General features: G+C 43.6%; 1 protein-coding gene across 1 annotated transcript in view; it reads left to right on the forward strand.

Annotated features, from left to right (window-relative positions):
• LOC139923294 (venom factor-like) overlaps positions 1 to 20,570 on the forward strand; it is a 44,933-nt gene that overhangs the window by 19,609 nt on the left and 4,754 nt on the right. Inside the window, 21 exon segments of the mRNA XM_078290081.1 lie at positions 1,151 to 1,219; positions 2,283 to 2,615; positions 3,084 to 3,234; positions 4,939 to 5,024; positions 6,282 to 6,421; positions 6,681 to 6,890; positions 8,772 to 8,832; positions 8,978 to 9,061; positions 9,212 to 9,415; positions 12,575 to 12,650; positions 13,022 to 13,181; positions 13,685 to 13,795; positions 13,919 to 13,927; positions 14,085 to 14,241; positions 14,896 to 15,059; positions 16,246 to 16,401; positions 16,796 to 16,855; positions 17,228 to 17,318; positions 18,116 to 18,167; positions 19,527 to 19,614; positions 20,226 to 20,315. Coding sequence (XP_078146207.1) covers positions 1,151 to 1,219; positions 2,283 to 2,615; positions 3,084 to 3,234; positions 4,939 to 5,024; positions 6,282 to 6,421; positions 6,681 to 6,890; positions 8,772 to 8,832; positions 8,978 to 9,061; positions 9,212 to 9,415; positions 12,575 to 12,650; positions 13,022 to 13,181; positions 13,685 to 13,795; positions 13,919 to 13,927; positions 14,085 to 14,241; positions 14,896 to 15,059; positions 16,246 to 16,401; positions 16,796 to 16,855; positions 17,228 to 17,318; positions 18,116 to 18,167; positions 19,527 to 19,614; positions 20,226 to 20,315 — 2,552 coding nt within the window.

Raw genomic sequence — 20,570 nt, forward strand, 5'->3', positions numbered from 1 at the left:
CCCTCCGCTCCGCTCCTCTCCTCTCCTCTCCTCTCTTCTCCTCTCCTCTCCTCTCCCCTCCCCTCCGCTCCTCTCCCCTCCTCTCCTCTCCTCTCCTCTCCTCTCCCCTCCCCTCCGCTCCTCTCCCCTCCTCTCCTCTCCTCTCCACTCCTCTCCTCTCTTCTCCTCTCCTCTCTTCTCCGCTCCGCTCCTCTCCCCTCCCCTCCGCTCCTCTCCTCTCCTCTCCTTTCCCCTCCGCTCCGCTCCTCTCCACTCCTCTCCGCTCCTCTCCTCTCCTCTCCTCTCCCCTCCCCTCCCCTCCTCTCCCCTCCTCTCCTCTCCTCTCCGCTCCTCTCCACTCCTCTCCCCTCCCCTCCTCTCCTCTCCCCTCCCCTCCCCTCCTCTCCTCTCCTCTCCTCTCCTCTCCGCTCCTCTCCACTCCTCTCCCCTCCCCTCCTCTCTTCTCCTCTCCCCTCCCCTCCGCTCCTCTCCTCTCCTCTCCTTTCCCCTCCGCTCCGCTCCTCTCCTCTCCTCTCCTCTCTTCTCCTCTCCTCTCCTCTCCCCTCCCCTCCGCTCCTCTCCCCTCCTCTCCTCTCCTCTCCTCTCCTCTCCCCTCCCCTCCGCTCCTCTCCCCTCCTCTCCTCTCCTCTCCACTCCTCTCCTCTCTTCTCCTCTCCTCTCTTCTCCGCTCCGCTCCTCTCCCCTCCCCTCCGCTCCTCTCCTCTCCTCTCCTTTCCCCTCCGCTCCGCTCCTCTCCTCTCCTCTCCTCTCTTCTCCTCTCCTCTCTTCTCCTCTCCTCTCCTCTCCCCTCCTCTCCCCTCCCCTCCGCTCCTCTCCTCTCCTCTCCTCTCCTCTCCTCTCCACTCCTCTCCGCTCCTCTCCTCTCCACTCCTCTCCCCTCCTCTCTTCTCCTCTCCTCTCCTCTCCTCTCTTCTCCTCTCCTCTCTTCTCCCCTCCCCTCCTCTCCCCTCCTCTCCTCTCCGCTCCGCTCCTCTCCTCTCCTCTCCCCTCCCCTCCTCTCTTCTCCTCTCCTCTCCTCTCCTCTCCTCTCTTCTCCTCTCCTCTCCCCTCCCCTCTTCTCCTCTCCTCTCCTCTCCCCTCCCCTCCTCTCCTCTCCTCTCCTCTCCTCTCCTCTCTTCTCCTCTCCTCTCCTCTCCTCTCCTCTCCTCAGCTCTGCAGTGTCCAGGCAGTGCCAGAAGGAGGCGCTCTGCTGAGCAGTTACAGCGTCGATCCCAGCTGGGTGAGTGTCCGCTCATCGCTGAGGGTTTGTTTGGCTCAAAATAGGCGTAAGGATGGGACAATAACCGGTATTACTATATATCGCAGTAAAAAACAATAACGGTTATTACACCGCCCCTCATTTTTATTCCTGTGACCACCACCATAACCGGCAATTTGTTGGGAAGCTGAGGCTTTTAGCAAATGCAAAAAGTCACTATTTTACATACATATTTTACATATGTTCTACAGTCTTACATTAAAATGTGTTTAAAAAGGAGAAATGTCTTGCTATTGACATGAAAAATTAGTTTTTAAATACATTACCAGTCAGAAGTTTGGGCACACGCATTTTTCTTTATTTTTGCTATTTTTCCATATTTTATAATAATAGTAAAGACATCAAAACTATGAAATGACACAAATGGAATCATGCAGTGACCAAAAAAGTGTTAAACAAATCGAAACTATCTTATATTTCTGATTCTTTAAAGCTTTACTGCTTATTTTATGTCATCCTTTTCTCCACGCATCCATCATCTCACCAAAACTGCCTTCCTCCCTCCATCATCCACCCATCTTTCTATGTTCATTGATTGATTGATTGATTGATTAGTTTGTCTCACACACAAGGTGCCCAAACCACATGGACTTACATGACACTACCAAGTAGCTACATGGGTGTACAACATGTTAAAAAAGAAAGAAAAGATTCAGCAAACTCAGATATCACACAACCAGAATATCCTGCCTTTTTCCCCATGCTTTACAAATGAAGTGAGCAATATGGAAGCTGCCCTTTTCTAAAACATAGCTCAAGTTTTTCATAAGCATCTAGCCAAAAGAAAATCATAAAGACAGAAGTCATTTTCATTTCAACACATTTATTAGATCAACATATGCCGGGCAATAGAACATAAATTCTCAGTTTCTCCCAAATCACAAAGTAGACATTCATAGCCTTTCATCTTCAGGAGTATTACTAAACCTCCCTGTTTCAATGGCTAGTGGTAATGCACCTGACCTTAACCGTGCACAAAGAGATCTGTGACATAACACATAACCTTGTCCCCCCCCGTCTCCAGAGAGTCACTACAAGGAGAAGCTGCAGCGTCGGTGCTGTAAGGACGGCCTGAGGGAGATCCCCATGCCGTACTCCTGCACCCGACGCTCCCTCTACATCACCGAGGGCTGGGAGTGCATCCAGGCTTTCCGCCACTGCTGCGCCCACTACCGGGACCAGGAGCTCGACACCAGGCGTCCCACCACCCCGCCGCCGCTGACCACCACCCCGCCGCTGACCACCACCTCCGCCCCGCCCATGCCCACTTTTCCCTACCACCACCTCCCCTACGTTCTTGACATGGATAGCTCCACACGAACTATAGCCTGGCCTCCCGCTGGTAAATAAATGAAGAGTTAATTTCCAAAATGTTATATACCTTGTATCCAGACAGATAAGCAGAAGCTCATCATTTAATGTCTCTCAAATATAGAGGACTCAGTCTGTGCAAATATCATTGTGTCAATTAAGTTACCTTTTTTTTTAATTTATCCTGGGAAAGTTATGGACCATAAAAAAAAATCTGAATCACATTCCAAGCACATTAAATGTACAGGAATTTATCTTTGTGGCACATGCAGGCCTATCAACACGTCCTACAGTGAAATAAGTTTATTAAAGAAAAAGACGTAATTGTCAGTGCAACAGGACAGTGCAGGACATACGATAGGCAGCCACACACCTCATATGCATTCGTCAAATGAATCTCATGAATCTGTTCACACAGCATCGCGACCTCTACCTGGATTATCTAGACAGCCTATAATTAGATGGCCAAAGCGATATACGAAGGTAAACAAAATGGAGGAAGAAGAGGTGGAAGTGGCACTGACGGAGGAGGAGGAGGAGGAGGAGGAGGAGGAAGAAGAGGGGGAGTACCTGGATGAGACTCAGGTGTATCTGCGCTCCAAGTTCTATGAGTCTTGGCTGTGGAGGGATGTGAGCCTGCCCAGCACAGCCGACAGCAGAGACGGGTGAGTGGTAGATTGGAGTATTGATTATGCAAACTAATGGGCGGAGCCAAAGAACCACAGCTTTTCTGCCTAAGTAACATTAGACTGAAGCCCAGTGAAAAAGGCAAGAGGTAACAGGGTAGGTTAGGCTACGTGGAATAGGTAGACAGTTTGTCTTGCTAAAATCTGCTGTTGTCTGTCTTTCACTATGCTTTCACTATGCTTGTCCGATATAATTTTGTTCACCACTGATTTTTGATAAGTTAGATCTAGTTAGGCTCATTCTCTGTCCTGTCCTCTGAGACCTGTGATAAAGGGCTATATAAATAAACTTGAACTTGAACAGAGGAGGAAGCTAATATTATGACGCCTAGTGCTCTGCTACTAACTGAAAAATGCAATCTAGCCATACTAAGTTATCTATTCATTAAATGTTTGAGCTCTAGTACCGTAAGTACATGTTGACGCTACAAAATGTTGTTATTGCTGCAGTTATGGAAAATCGTTAATGTAATTTTGTTGTTTTTCCTTTTCTTAGTTGAATTGAGAGTTTCATGGCCCCTTGGCACTGAAAACAAAAAACATTGTTTAATTTAAAACATACATGGGTGTCAATGAGAAAAACAGCAGGTTTTCGTCCGTCAGAAAACAGCATGGTGTGGAACTGTGTGATTGGGTTTGTTTGAGGCCCTTGCGGAGCGGCTGTTTGTAATGGCCATGATTCATCAGTACAGTAACAAGTAAGAGTTGTAGTTGGGCAATAAGTAGTCACTATATGAAGCACTGTGAACTCCCTGGGTTGCATCATAGTGTATTGGCCCAATGATAACGGCTATGTAAACAGGTCAGAATCAACGATGCTCACTCTGTTTCCCCAAATTCAACAAAAACAGCACTGATTACTGTTACTCTATCATGTACGTCTTTGTTTGTGAATGCTTGTATGTATGCGAGTGTCTGCAGGTGTGTGTATGTATGTGTGTGTACGGACACATCAGCATGTATGGATGTGGGCATCTGTATGTGTGTTATGTCACTGTTTGCATTGTGCAGTGACAGCATTCAACCCGAAGCTGCTGTCATTGTTTACCATCAAGCTAATATTTTACAAGTTGCCTGCAGAAACTTTGGAATATACACTACAAGTTTGGACACACCACATTTGTCTTTTTTTTTTTACTATTTTTCATATATTAGAATAATAGTGAAGACATCAAAACTATGAAATAACACAAATGGAATCATGCAGTGACCAAAAAAGTTTTAAACAAATCAAAACTATCTTATATTTTAGATTCTTTAAAGCAGCCGCCCTTTGTCTTGATGGAAAGGCAAAGGCTTTGGAAAGAAATTCATACATAGGATCAACTTCACTATTAACTTTACTTTAATAACTTTACTATTTAGATTTGTCTAAGAAACTAGCATTTAAGCATAAGCCTTTAGATCAAAATGGCTTTAAGATGATGAAAAACATAGTACATCAATCAGGGGTCCAAACATTTGACTGGTAGTGTACTTTGATGAACAAAAAAAAAAAAGAAAGTTTAGGGTTGTCATTTTATCTTAGCTCTTAATTATTTTATTTGCCAACCACTTATGTATTAAACAGTACAGAACATTCTTGCTATACAGGATTATTTATTACATCTTGTCACAGAGCTGTGGCTCTGACCTTTGACCTCCATACAAGTGATTCATTGCTAACATGAATCTTATCAACAGGTTATCATCTGTGACTGTAGACTCCATCTTACCTGACAGCATCACAGAGTGGGGTGTGATGGGCATCAGCGCATCACCTGAGACAGGTAGGGAGGAGGGGGAGGGGTGGGAGTTAATATAGATTTTAAATAATCGATTTGGATGTCTAGATCTCTGTATGTACACATTTTCTCTTGCTTCTACCATCAATCTTTCAAAATGTCTCCCATTTGCCTAGCACATAACACACACGTTTGTATTACTATACTTGTGAGGACCTTCCATTACTACATTTATTCCCTAACACTGAACCTCACCACCACGTGTCTAACCTTAAACCTGCAACAAACAATATCAGACCTTAAAACCAATCCTGAAACTAATTTGTGCTATGTGGAGATTTCTTTGAGACATAATGATATAAACCAATATCCACACATGTTGCGGTTTTCACCTCTTTTCTGAAACATGTTGTCAAATTCTGCTGCAATTCTGTGCGAGAGGCTCTGATATAGTGGTCTCTTTGCAGCTACAAGGTTTTGACCTAGAAAAATAATCTATGCATTTATACAAATCATATAATTCACTGCCTTTTGTAATGTTACATCATTTTGATGAGTTAATATACAATAGCTAGCTAGAAAGTGCTAATTGCATTAATCAAAAATAAACAGAAAAACACTTCAGAGCTTATCATCGACCCAATGACGGATGCAACCGTTCTCCAAGCATCGTTTTTTCGACATTGATTTCTGTAGATTTTCAAATAACAGTAAATAACAGTTTTCAATAACAGTCGAGAACTGAGAAGCTTTGAATGGCTGGAATCAATTTCTCCTCCATTTTGCACTTGCCTCGCAGCACTATTGTTCATGAAACGAAATCACATTGATACAGAAACAAGGAAGCACAGAAGAGATTGGCTGTTGATGGCGGATGATGGTGAAAAGTTCAGCCGTGGTGTCAAGCTTGTTGAGCGTCCACACATTGGCTGAGTTTCCCTGGTTGCTCAGCTCTGTAGGAAATGAGCAGACTTCCAGTGATTTGTTGATTGTGTTGCTTGCAGTGTGGAAGCACAGAAAACCCTAATAAAGTCCTAAAAAGTATTGAGCCTATAATAACCTCTTGAAGAAGCAAGGACTGACAAGGACAAAATGTCCTCACTTTGCAAAAATGTAGGCTTCTCATTCCGAAGGTCAACAAGTCAGGTTGCCATCATTGTGAGGTCCTGGTTCTCACAAGGTTAGCAAAATAAGTACACACACTAACACACATTCATACGCGTGCGCACACTCACACACACACACACACACACGCACACACACACAAAAAAACCCCACTAATATGCTTCTAAATTCCCATAGGTTTCTGCGTTGCCGAGCCTTACAACATCAAAGCATGGAAGCATTTCTTTGTGGACCTGAAGCTGCCGTATTCAGTAGCGAGGAACGAACAGGTGGAGATTAAAGCCGTGCTGCACAACTACGGCCACGACGACCTGCAAGTAAGAAGACGAGCTCAAAACTCACCCAGAGCACAGCCACTTCCTCTTCATTCAGCTGTCCTGGCATTCAATCTAAAATTGTGCCTTACCCATTACATTTTTGAATTAATTTATTTAACAAAATGTGTATACAGTTCAAATACAATCTCTGCTGGCACTAATCTCTTTCCACAGAAGTTATACAATAAAATGAGATGCATTAAATAAATCATGAGCATTTGTGTCATTTTTGACCGTTTTGTGGCTGTTTTCTGCCCAGGTGAGGGTGGTGCTGATGAAGACAGAGGGCATGTGCAGCGTCGCCTTCAATGAGAAACACACGCAGAAAGTGACGCTGCTGGCCGGCTCTTCTTTGGTGGTGCCTTACACCATTGTACCGCTGGTGGTGGGGAAACTCCCTGTGGAGGTGATGGTGGTAGGCAGGGACATGACAGGAGGAGACCGCATCCAGAAACTGCTGCGGGTTGTGGTGAGTCACTTTTAATGGGAATATAACGGTAATATACCAGCCATCATTTGGTGTTGTTCTAAAAAGCTAGTCATAAACTAGTCACCCTTTCAAGCAATCGCTCCTTCGGTTCCGTCGGCGCCAATAACCAGTTACAGCAAGATCGGCTCCTCACAAGACCTGGTAGGAAAAGTTACTTGGTGAAATTGAGATGAAGAAACCTGAAGAAATACCTGGTTAGACTTAATCTGTTTCATTTTGCTGGCTTAGCTCACGTTAGCTGTTGATATATTTTTTAACTATCGATGGACTCAAATACATCAAAACACATTGAATAAGAAGTGACATTCATATTAAATATATATGAAAATAATACACATGACTTGCGTGAGACAGGAAATAGTAGTTGTACATGTTGTCGTTGCAGGAAATAGTAGTTGTAGACACAAGTAAAATGAGAGCATCTACCCTTATTTTCAGGATGTCTCCTATCAATTGAAATGATAAGAATGCATATATGACAAAGGGAGAACAATGCCGTCTTAATTGTGTCTTTTATGACTATTATGAAAATATGACTTCTCAAAAAAAGTGTTCCTGATGACTTACGTGAGGAAGGAAATGGTAGTTGTACACGTTGTCGTTGTCTATCTTCATGACTTGTACACAAGCATGGTAAAACTCATTTTCGGGTAACCGCCATCTTGGAAATATGCAAATTAGGGGTCCAGACGCATCCAATCGTAAAGATAAGCATTCCAACGTGTTTCTAATGGTCAAAAAACATAAAATAGACACCAATTTTGCATTTGTAGCTCATCTGGTTCAACAGTTATAGCCGAAACCTTTTTCAGGCGGCGGCCATATTGGATTTGGTCGCCGGCTCGGGTGCTCTCGCTAAATCATTAGAGCATGCCCTGGGCTACATCTGGGCCAAATTTGGTGCTTTTAGACTGATCTGCACAAACTTAGCCTCATATCTCCTTAAGTCCCTCAACTATCACCTGGTAAAATAGTGAAGCTGAATAGTGTGTTTTGGAATTTACCAGCCATAGTGAAGTGCAGACAAAACGTTTCTTTGAATGTACCATTACACATTTTTGTATGAAATTTTTCTAAAAAATTTAAGTGCTTCACAGACAAGAAAACATCACTAAGAAAAAAACGATAAAAATTGCAAATTAAAAACAGGGTTAAAGTTAAAAATGTGTTAAGAAGCAATTTAAAATATAACATAGACTTATTTAGGTTGAAATAAGATCAGCTTCTATCATAGCTCTCTGGTAGTTTGATTTTCACTAAGACCCTGTTTAGACTTGGTTTTAAAATGCGTCTTGGGCGATCGGATCACAAGTGGACAGCGCTAAATACAAGTGTAAACGACCACCAAGACGCATTGTGATCCGATCACTCAAACCACTTGCCGAGGTGGTCTGGGATGCATTTGACCACATATCTTTTGTAATGTAAACGCTAATGCGTCCTGATGCGTCCCCGACAAGGACGTAACAGGAAAATACGTCATCAATGCAGGACGTGGTGGTTGTTTTGGTGACAGCGCGCCAACAGTCTTGTCAATCTCAACAGTTGGAATAGCCCATACATGTATATTAGTTCTTGAAACGTTGTTTTCTTAGCTAGCCCATGCTAAACAAATCTGGCGCTTGTCTGGCGACAGACTGACGTAATGCGTGGGGCCCTTTGACCTTCTAGCGGAAGTGACGTAGGCAGTAACGACATCTGATCACAAGTGATCAGCTGGACACCTTGGATACGCATGATAAACACAGGTGTAAACGGCGATGTGTCTCGGCTGTCCACTTGTGATCCAATCGCCCAAGACACATTTTAAAACCAAGTGTAAACAGGGTCTAAGTGAACCTATTTTCTGAACCAAAACAGATGGAAGGAGTACAGAAGACTAAAGTTTGGAGTTTGGTGTTGAACCCATCTGCAGAAGGCGGTAAGGAGATTGTAGTGATGCATGATTTCCAATGTTCTGCTGTCAACGGTATGTTAACATGCCACATTTATGGGATTTTATGCTTAAGTTTTATCTATTTAGTTGACACTCTCATCCAGAGCCTCTGTGTTTCCACCTGCTGCAGGGATGCAGACAGTTCATCATCCCGAGGTGGAGCTGGAATCAGTTGTGCCGAACTCCCAGCCAGTAACGGTTATCAATATCAGAGGTCAGTCACTGCAGACTCGTCTTCTCGTCTCTCCTCTCCTCTTTTATTCTTTCTTGGTTTGTATCCTGTCCTATTTTTTTTTGGCCAATTGATAATACAGTTTTTCTCCTCTCCTCTCCTCTGCTGTCCTCTCCTCTCCTCTCCCCCCAGGTAACCTGTTGGCAGACAGTATAGAGAACTCCATCAGTGAGGACTCTCTGGCCTCTCTGATCCGGATGCCCGGCGGCTGTGTGGAGCAGAACCTGGCCAGCATCACGCTGCCACTCATCGCCACGCTCTACCTGGAGCGAACCAATGACTGGGAGAGCGTGGGGGTGCAGCGCAAGGCAGAGGCCCTCCGATACATCAGGAGAGGTGAGGGAGAGGAGGAAGGAATGGATGGATGGATGGTTCGGAGAGATGGCTAAAATAGAAGTAGAGTCTGGAAAACCTCACCAAAGGCAGAGAGATACACAAGCTGGATGGGAAATAATGGATAATTGATGGGTGTGTAGATGGATGGATGGATAGATAGATAAATTGATGAATGGACTGATGTATGTATGTATGTATGTGGATGGATGGACAATGGATAGATGAATGCCCAGCTAGATGGATGGATGGATGATGACTGAATGAATGAACAGCTAGTTAGCTAACTGGATAGATAGATGAATGAAAATATATAGATAGATTGATAAATAGATGGATAGATGATGTGGATGGATGGATGGATGGATGGATGAACTGCTGGATGGATGGTTGGATTGATGGATGGATGGATGGAGGGATGGATGGATGGATGGATGGATAAAAGATAATGGATGGATTGATGGACATATAGATGGATGATATATTCATGGATAGATAGATAGATGGATGGACTGATATATGTATGTATATGAATGGATGGATTGATACTATCACGAACGAGGAGGACCTAGATACAGGCAATCAGACCAAGGAAGTTAAAGTCCAGGAACTGTCTTTAATGACCTCCTCTTCCTGAGAGGGGACTGAGCCAGCACTGGAAAGTTGACATCCCTGTGGAGAACACAGGCAAGTTGTGTGCGTATTCCACCCAGGAGAGATGCTGGCTCCAAGACGATGGGTTGTGGGACACAAGGCACCGCAGGGTAGTCTCCAGCTCCTGGTTGGCCCACTCGGGCTGCCTGTTGGACTGGGGATGGAAACCAAAGAGGCAGTTGGGAGGCCTCTTTCCAGGATCTGGATGCTGCAGCTGAGTTTCTTCTTCTGAGGAGAAGAGAGGGCATCTGGCTTGGAATTCTTAGAACTGGGTCGGTAGGACAGGGTCAAGTCTGGAAAAGAATGTATTCAAGGTTCTTGTGGTCAGTACATACCAGGAAAGGAATGAAAATGAAATTCACACTCAACAACTGGTTCTCCAGTAGGCGCTGCAAGACCTGGTTGATGTGCTAGACATGTTCCTGGGCGACTGGGAGAGGATGAAGATGTCATCTAGGCAAACAAAGACAAACTTGTTTATCATGTCCCTCAGCACATCAATTATTAACGCCTGGAATACTGCCGGTCCGTTGGTGAGGCCGAATGGCATTACCATGTACTCATAATGACCGCTGGGGGTGTTGAACGCTGTCTTCCACTTGTCTCCCTCCCGTATAAAAACCAGGTTGCGCAGGTCGAGCTTGGTGAAGATAGTTGCCCCCTGGAGGAGTTCAAAGGAGATGAGTGGTAGAGAGTACCGATTCTAGATTGTGATGTCGTTCAGGCCCCAATAATCAATGCAGGGACAGAGGGTCTTATCCTTCTTAGAAGAGGAAGATGGGTGGATGATACCAGCAGCGAGGGCGTCACTGATGTATTTGTTCATGGTTTTCATCTCAGGAGCTGTCAGAGAATACAGGCGACCCCAGCGAGGTGATGTTCCAGGCAGGAGGTCTATGGTACAATGGTAGGGTGAATACCTCTCGCAGGTCTAGGTACTCAGCTAGCACCATGGACAGCTCTGGATATTCCTCAGAGGCAGGACAAGCTGGAGAAGGGAGTACGTTGGGTAGAGAGAAGACAAAAGGAATGGCAGAATTGACTCCAACCCACTATAGTATTGGATACCCAGTCTATGTGTGGATTATGCCTCTTCAAGGGTGACCAAGGGTGACCCAAAACCACCGGTACCTGGGGAGAATCAAGGAGGAGGTGGAGACGGATCTCCTCCCGGTGGTTCCCGGAGATGAGAATCTCACTTGGAGAGGACACCAGGGTAACTCTGCCCAGGGATTGCCCATTAAGCGCGCTGGCCTCTAGGGCTGTACTGAGGGGTAAGGCAGTCAGTCCTAGTTGTTTAGCCAGAGAAGCGTTGATAAAACTCTCATCTGCACCAGAATCTATCAGGACATGGAGGGTGTGTTGTTGATTACCCCACCAGAGTATGGCATGAAGCAGGGTACAAGCAGGTGACTTGGTCAATTGGGCTACGCTCACCAGTACCCCCTTACTTACTGATGAGCAGGTGGCGATGAAATGGCCGGGCTGACCACTGTAAAGGCAAGACTTGCTCTGGATCCTCCTCTTGTCGTCCTGCCGGTGATAGCTGAGTCCGAGCCAGCTGTATGGGTTCAGCTGTGTCCGTGTGGGGGCTGGCTGCAGGTGGAGATGTAGAGAAACGACTGCTTGGAACCCATAGGTGAGAATGATCGCCCTCTGGTGAGCCGGGGAAGCACTGGGGCACAAGACGAGCTCCTCTCCCTCCAGCGTTGAGTCGTGGGAGTCGAGATCTGGTGGTACCTCCCAGGAGGCTAACTCATCTTTAATGGCAGCTGAGAGTCCACAAAGGAAGGTGTAAAACTGGGCGTCTGAGTTCCAAGCACTACTGGCGGCCAGAGTCCAAAACTCAATAGCATAATCTGAAACAGTTTGTGTACCTTGTCGGAGCAGAAACAGTTGCCTCCCGGCCTCCCTTCCAGACACTGACTGGTCGAAGACCTTCCTCATCTCAGCAGTAGACAAATCCAAACGAGAACAAACAGGTGAGTTTGACTCCCAAAGGGCAGAACCCTACTACTGGGCTCATCCAGTGAGCAGAGTAATGATATAAGCTACCTGGGAGCATTCAGTGGGAAGGTTTGGTTGGGTGGATGGTTTTAATTAAAAAACCAAGGAGCACTGAGAGAGAAATGACCGGCAGGAACCTGGATCACCAGCATAAGGTTCAGGAGGTGGCAGGCAAGGGTGTCTGGCTGGCCAAGAAGGAGCAACAGGATGAGAGAGAGAGAGAGAGAGAGACTGGGCTGGATGATGACTGAAGTGGGCAAAGAACAGGGAATCAGAACTGGAGGACTCAGGTGTGAGAGCTGGAACTGGCAGTAGTTGTGACACATGGAGGCTGGATGTATGATAGAAGGTAGTAGAATCTGGAATGAGCTTGTTTTCGTTCCTCATCATAGACCGGCAGACAGAGAGATAAAGAAAACATACAGAAGCCATAAAAAACAATGTAAGTCTTGAAATATTACTCTTCACATCCTGTCTTGTCATGTTGCTGTGTATTTCCAGGTTATGAAAACCAGCTGGCGTACCGTAAGAGTGACGGCTCCTACCCTCCCTACAGGAACCAAGGCACTAGTACATGGTACAGTCATTACATTATATTTTGACGGACGCTCATAAAGTGGTAATATTTGAGTTCCTCATTTATTTATTTTTTATTTTGGTAAATTCTTAAGCGCTCATTAATTCTTGTTTTTTTTATTTTGTCTCTATCTTTGGTGTTAAGCGCTCATTGCTGTTCGCAGAGATCACCTGTCAATCAAACAGTGTGGGCGGAGCTTGGGTTTTCTGTTGATGAAGTTTGATATTCTATAGGTGCCGTTCTTTTCTTTGTCTGTTCAGCCACCATGGCTGTATTTGGTTTTTAAAGTCAAACAATGTGTTTTTAAAATCACATAATGTGTTTTTAAAGGTGAATAAATATAGGCTAATCAAATTAAAATGAAATCTCAGGATCACAGCCTATGTGGTGAAGGTTTTCTCCATGGCTCATTCTATTGTGGGCGTCGACGAGCAGCAAGTGTGCGACGCTCTGCTCTACCTGCTGAAGAACAAACAGAAGCATTCTGGGAACTTCAGAGAGGACAACCCGGTCTACAGCACGACCATGATTGTGAGACACACAAACACACAGACACACACACACACACACACACACACACACACTATGGATGTGTGTATGGACACAGGGAGAAATCCATCATAGAAGAGGCAGAGAGACCAAATTCTCCCACAATAGCCTCAATAGACCAGAATGCAATGCAGCAACAAGTGTTTTGTGTTTTGAGTATGGGACTCTCACTTTTTCTCGACATGCTCAGATATTGCTATCACTCTCTCCATCTATATGTGAAACCCATAGCTGAATACGACAAGTTTATGCCCATTCTCTGGGGGGTTGTCAAAAGGCATTCTGGGAAACGTAGGAGATCTCTAATTTAAGTAGATTGAGGAAAAGTAGGTTCACCAAAAAAACACTTCATCATAAAATAACTCCTGGAATATATTAAACATGATACATTGATGATGATAGGCTATATATCAGTGGATTTTTCAAAATGAATGTATTTTTTTACTGATTTTGGTGAAAGCCTCTCTTCCTGTGTGTGTCTCCAGGGTGGTCTCCGTGGCGACGAGCCTGAGACAACTCTGACAGCCTTCGTCGTCATAGCGCTGGCTGAGGCCAAAGAGGCAGGGATCCTCTGTACTGGAGACACTGATGTGGAGGTAACACACACAGAAAATTTGTATAGCACTTTTCTAAAAAACAATGTAAACAATGTAACAATGTATCTAAAAAGTATGGAAAAGCAAGAAAAACAACAAATGGTAATGGGTTGTATTAAATAGCAAATGCAAGTCGTCTCCTGAGCAAACCAAAAAATACACAAATAAATAAATAATAGATAGTCGTAGTAGTAGTAATAGTAACAGTACTAACAGTAGTAACAGTAATTGTTGTTGTAGTAGTAGTAGTAAAGGTAGTAGTAGTAAGTATACCATGTGTTCTCTGCAGGCTGCCACCCGTAAGGCCGCCAGCTACCTGCAGGCGGCGCTGTCGAGGCCGCTGAGGAGGCCGTACACTGTGGCCATCTCCTCCTACGCTCTGGCTCTGCTGGGGAACGATCCACACTTCGACCCGATACCTGCCTTACTCAGAGCTGCATCTCCAGGTATCTGTTTACTCTGCATCTTTTCACTTGGGAAATGAAGAGGATACGACCTGTAAAGATGTATTTTGTCAACCAAGGACTAAAGTTACCTACTGTTTTGGACATTTCATTCTAGAACATAAATCTCCATTCCATTCCTCCCTCCTGCTTTGTCTCTCCTTCTACTTGTCTCCTCCCTCCCTCCCCCTCTCTCTTCATCCCTGTCTGTCTCTGTCCTTCCATCTCTCCCCTTTTCACTGCACCTTGTCTCTTGCTTCATTTCTCAACACAGATTTGAGTTTTAGTTATATAAACATTTCTCAGAGCTAGAGCTCAAAATCAAATCAAAATTGCCATTCATGGTTTTCAATTTATATTTTGATGAGAGTTCCTTCTTGAAAAAAAACTCTGGTTCTTCGGCGTTGCCCACTGAGGTTTAACTCAACCCATGAGATTATTTCTGCCTCCAGAGCAGCTCTGCCTCTGAAAAACGTTTATATATCTAAATTTCCAACATCTATGGGTGGATGCATATTACACTACTATTATTGTAATCATTTTTAGTGGCCCTGGTGGGAATGGAAGCCCTGACCCCGGCAGTGTCAATGCCTTGCTCTACCCTTTACATTACAGAGGAGGTCCCACTCTCTCTCTCTCTCTCTCTCTCTCCTCCAGGTGGTAGCCAGTGGCCTGACAGAGAAAACCCCCTGTTCACCCTGGAGGCGACCGGCTACGCCCTGCTGGCCCTGGTGAAGAGCGGGCGGCTGCAAGAGGCTGCAGCACCCTTCAAATGGCTGAACAGCCAGCGGAGGAGAGGAGGAGGCTTCGGTTCCACTCAGGTACCAGCAGGGGGCGTCGGGTAGCCGAGCTGGAAGCTGCAGCTCAGACAACTTGTTATTCATAGTATTCCCACAATGTCACATGCATTTACTACCAATATAGTGCTTTACAATATACACAGCTCATTGGCTGTGGCTCCCTTTTGATTATAATCACTTGTTAATTTATTACAATCATCTGTTATTTTCCCAGCAAAATGGCCCTGTGTTGATGGAACAGAATACTATAAATAGTCTCTTGAAGTTCATTCATGTTCATTGCGCTCCAGGCTTGGATTAGTGCGTAATGCTTTAAGCCTTATCCACAACTGACTAGTCTGTTACATCATGGTATGGCCGAAGTCCATTCAAATCCATTCCGACAATTTTTTCCGACAAACATCGCCCCCTTGTGAACAACAGTTCTGTTTGCGGTGTGTCGGATACGTTGGTGAAAAATTTTGTGTCTCCAGTCCGTCTTCACTCTGGTAGCTCAACCAGAAGTTGTATTCTTGACTTGAATTATGAGCTAAGTTTTTTCTTTTAATATACTAAAATATACTAACTAACTAACTGTGTGATGATTTGGTTACAGTGATAACGTTTTAGGTGGTCAACTGTGTGTGATTGGCTAATACATTTATGAATAATATAACCTCTCTCCAAAACATATTGGTAACACTTTACAATGAGGGTACATTAATTATGTGACAGGTTATTAATTATGTGACATGTGACAGATGTGATGTGCATTGATTGTGACAGATTAAATGTGATAGATTCAGTTGCGAACGAGCCTACTGAGCAATTTTAGGTTGATTAGCCGTTTAAGACATTTCTAAATGGTTCATAGCCATCTAGGCTAAATTAAGGTTACATGGTAAATAGCAATGATGAAATGACAGATAGTAGTTATGACAAAAATATGGCTAAAGTGCATCCGAGCTGGTAAAAAGTGTCAAATCAGCTAGAGTGCCTCAGATCTTCTTTGGGGTTGCTACCCGCTCATACAATGAGGGAACCAATGCCAAAGATTTTTTGTTCACAATTAGTACTGGGAATCCGTGCCGAAGAGCACCTGTTGTTTGCCACGGACACTCGTACCAAGCAGCATCCTCCGCTTTCTTTCAGCATCTAATGTGATTCTGATTCATCCGTCTTTACTTTAACACATTCTCCTCCCCCTTCCTTCCCTACACCCCCCCAGCCCACCATGGTGGTGCTCCAGGCCCTGTCAGAGTACCTGGTCCAGAAACCCCCTCCACAGGACCTCAGCCTGCAGGTGGACCTCAGGGTTGCGGGGCGCAGTGACGCCCGCTACCATTTTGACCCCAAGACCTCCTATGTGGCTCGCTCCTCCAAGGTAAGAGAGGTGAAACTCAGTGTGAAATCTGCCTCAGCCAAAGACTTTTACATTTACAGTTCAGGCATTTAGCTGAGGTTTGTATCCAGAGCAACTTCAAGTTTATTTATACAGTGCTTTTACCAAACCAGGCTGTCACCAAGTGTTTTACAGAAAACAAAGCACACAGAAGTAGAAAAAAACATCGCAACATCACAAACTCCAAGGAATGGGGCCAGAGCTTGTGTGTGTGTGTGTGTGTGTGTGTGTGCGAGTTGCCATCATCCTTCATGCATTCAAAACATCCTTGTATTTAACACCAAGACAGTTTCCAATAAACAATAAGTTGGAGCTATACCTTGACATCTCTTTGTTCATTTGTATTGCAATTTCTTCTTCTCTGGTGTTTTTGTAGGTGGCCCTGGACCAGGAGTTTGAAGTGGAGGCTCGAGGGAACGGACAGGGAATACTGGAGGTTTGACCACATGAACACCTTTGTAGATCAATATTGCTGCTGTTACAACTCCAAGTTTTGATGTTTTTATTTGAACTGAAGGTTCACATGGTCCTTGGGAGGTAGAGGCAGTTTCATGACCAAGGAGCTCATGAAATTCTTTCGAAACCTATGACAAATATTTAAAAAAATATGATTGTTAATGTGAAACAATTTCCTGAAAAGTTGATTTTTTTTTTTTTTTTATCCAACAGCAGCATTATAATACTTGAATGGGTGTTATTTTCAGCTCTACCAATATTTAACTGATACTAACTGATACTTTTATCTTGGGTGTCTCACTTTTGTCTTACATGTGGGGTCACTTCCTGATCCTGTGAACTTTGACCTCAGGTCGTGACCTATTACAACCAGCTGCATGAGGTGGACGAGAAAAGACCCTGCAAGGACTTTGAGCTCAACGTCACTATTGAAGAATCCAGCGGTAGCTCCAACTCTCACACTGCCTCATGTCACTCTGTTATACCAAGCCCAGTCTCACCATCTCTCATATGATGAAGCCTGTCTGGCTTGTTTTTTTCTGCTCTCTTAAAGCCAAGTTACTTTTACTGCCACAAAGACAGGAGTTGATTTCAGCATAGATGAAAACTTCTTTGACATAATGTAACATCATGTAAAACAACATAAAGCATAATTTATAACATAACATAAAACATAACATAACTTAAAGTAAAACAACGTAAAATGACAATTTATTTGAAAATTACAACATAACATAACGTAAAACAATGTAAAACAAATACATTTATAATGTTACATAATTTAACAGTGAAAACAGATGAAAATGTACAACATAACATAATGTATAACATGACATAATTAACATAACATCACATAACGAAAAATATAATGTAGAACATAATGTATAACGTAAGATAACGTATAACATAATGTGTAGGATAATGTAACATTATATAACAACATAACACAACTTATAACAACATAATGTATAACATAACGTAATGTAACGTAAAATAACATAACATAATGTAACCTACAACATCAAGTGATACAAGTGAAAAGACAATTTAATGACAGTGATTGACAAGTTATTACAATATTATTAATAACATAACAAACTGTAATGCAATGGTAATAAACCCAGCAGATAGTTAGTGGAAAGTGCAACAGTGACCTAACCTAATGTACATTCAAGTCCACAGCACAAGATCCCCAACCATGACAGACCAAAGCATATTTTGTGTTTTCCTCCCATAACAGAGAAGCCTCCAGCAGATGTGGAGAAGTCCTACCAGATCACCATCAAAGTGAGGTGAGTTATTGTTTCCATGACTCTTTCTTGTTTGTGTGTTTTGTTCAAATTTTATTTAAACGGACAAAGCTGAGAAAGAGTAAATGAAGCGAAGCCTGCGAAGCTAGTTCAGGCGGACAGCTCAAGTCGCGCTGCAGATACATGATACACACATTACTCATGCAACTCTTACTGTATCAAGCGTCCCCGTCTCAATAAGGCGGTCTATTTAAGCTTCCTGCATCTGCTCACTCTCTTTCTTATTGCCATGCTGCTGCTACGCTGCTCAGACTGCTGGGTACTGCTGCTCAGTTATTGTTGCTGCTCACCATACATAGTTTCATCATCCCCACCTCCACCTGTAGGCTCTGATTCTAGGTTTCCCCCTGTTGTCACTCCATGCTCTCATTTGGCTAGCTAGGTGTCTGCTGCAGGGAGTGACAGGATCAGAGCCTAGACACCATACCAATCTGGGTATCTATATTTGCATTCATTCTCTATAATCTGTTTACGTGAATTGGCAGACTGAAATGTTTTTGTCATCAATGCCTTGAGACACACTCACACAAGTACACACATTACCAAACGGGAACTGGCCAGTATAACCACAGTCTTTTGGTCATTGAGCCATTCTTCTGAAAGAGTGTTCAGTTCCTTGCTCAAGGGCACTCCAACAGTGGTTGCTGAGGGAGGGATGAATGCTACTCATTCACTTTCCCTAAACCAGATTTTCCACGCTGGTGTTGGGAATGGATTGTGTATGCATTTTGGCACTGTGTTGTGGGGCTGAAAAACAATATACTGATTGGCCTGATAGGGACGGTATAATTAAAAGTCAAAACTTCTCATTTTGAAAATCCCTAACTCTTATAGTTAAGCCCAATTGACACAAAACTTCTTACAGATACTTAGCTTATAGCTTTAGCTTTTAGCTTTAGCCTTTGGCCTGATGGGAGCATTATGATTAAAGGTCTCAATTTTTAAATCAAGACACATTTTGGCACTGTGTTCTGGCATTTAAAGACATTACACTGATTGGCCTAATGGGGATGCTATGAAGGTCACATTTTTAAACTTTAGGCCATAACTGCTTGGAGGGATGATGATGCATCTTGTTACTGATTGGCCCAACGGGTGCTTGCATCATTTGTGAGGACACATTTCACTTATTTTTTAAAGGGCTATACCACTCGATTTCTATTTACCCGTGCTATTCTTATGCCCTGAATATTCTAACCTAATCAGTATTTGCGAACATGAACAGTTTTCTTTCCATGCTGCTCTGTTGACAATAAATAGGAGGCTTGCTACCTCTCCATGCATGTTGTTCCTCTCAGGTTTAGTATCCCAACTCATCGCTGTTCCCTTCTCCTTCCACAGGGCTTTAGGACCCAGAGATGTTAGGATGGTGGTTCTGGATATCAACCTGCCGACCGGCTTCACCCCAGAAAACTCTGACCTGGAGATGGTAAGCAACACCTGCCACTAGTGCTCAAATAATAAGAATGCCTATAGAGAGGTAAAGTGGGTGACTAGCACATAAGCCATATCCAGCATTAGCTTTAGCATTCTTATGTAGATCCTCATTGATGTTACATCCAGAGGGTTGGTATAAGCAAACAACGCAAAAACAATAATCTTCTAAAAATCACCCAAAAACACAGGGGAATGCTTCAACAATTTAACCATGTCAGGTTGTTGATTTTAATTTTTTGAGAAAAACATTGTAAATTAAAGGGGTATTAAGTAATCTGTGACTTTTCCATTGGGTGGGGAGTTTTAGTTCCAAAGAGTACAGGCTGGAGAGTGAGTGAGAAAGTCAGAATGATCACCTAATTAACACCTGTGGTCACTGGTATTGATTAATAATCCTATTAACGTAGATATTATTTTGTGCTATGGGGCAAGAAAAGTCACAGTTACTGCCCCTTATATACTATAGTATACTAGACATAATGTTGACTTGCAATAGCTAATTATGTTCCCTAAAGTGCGGCCCTGATCACATCCAGGCTAGTACTGCTAACTGTCTTTTGTGTGTGTGTGTGTGTGTGTGTGTGTGTGTGTGTGTGTGTCCAGCTGTCCAACTTGGTGGACCGTTACATCAGTAACTTCCAGATCGTTGACAACCTGAGTGACAGAGGCTCCCTGATCCTGCACCTCTTCAAGGTGACAACATGTTACAACACGTTACAACATGTTACAACACATTGCAACACGTCACAACACGTTACAACACGTTACAACACGTTACAACACGTTATAACACGTTATAACACGTTATAACACGTTGCAACATGTTATATGTTACATGTTATACTTTTTTATTTCTATTTTATATTTATTTATATGAATGTACAGAAGCAGGATCAGAAGTTTGACTGGAATATAAATCAGACTTTGTGTCTATTTGTGTCTCTACTG

Source organism: Centroberyx gerrardi, chromosome 3 (assembly GCF_048128805.1).
Source record: "Centroberyx gerrardi isolate f3 chromosome 3, fCenGer3.hap1.cur.20231027, whole genome shotgun sequence".
Taxonomy (NCBI): domain Eukaryota; kingdom Metazoa; phylum Chordata; class Actinopteri; order Beryciformes; family Berycidae; genus Centroberyx; species Centroberyx gerrardi.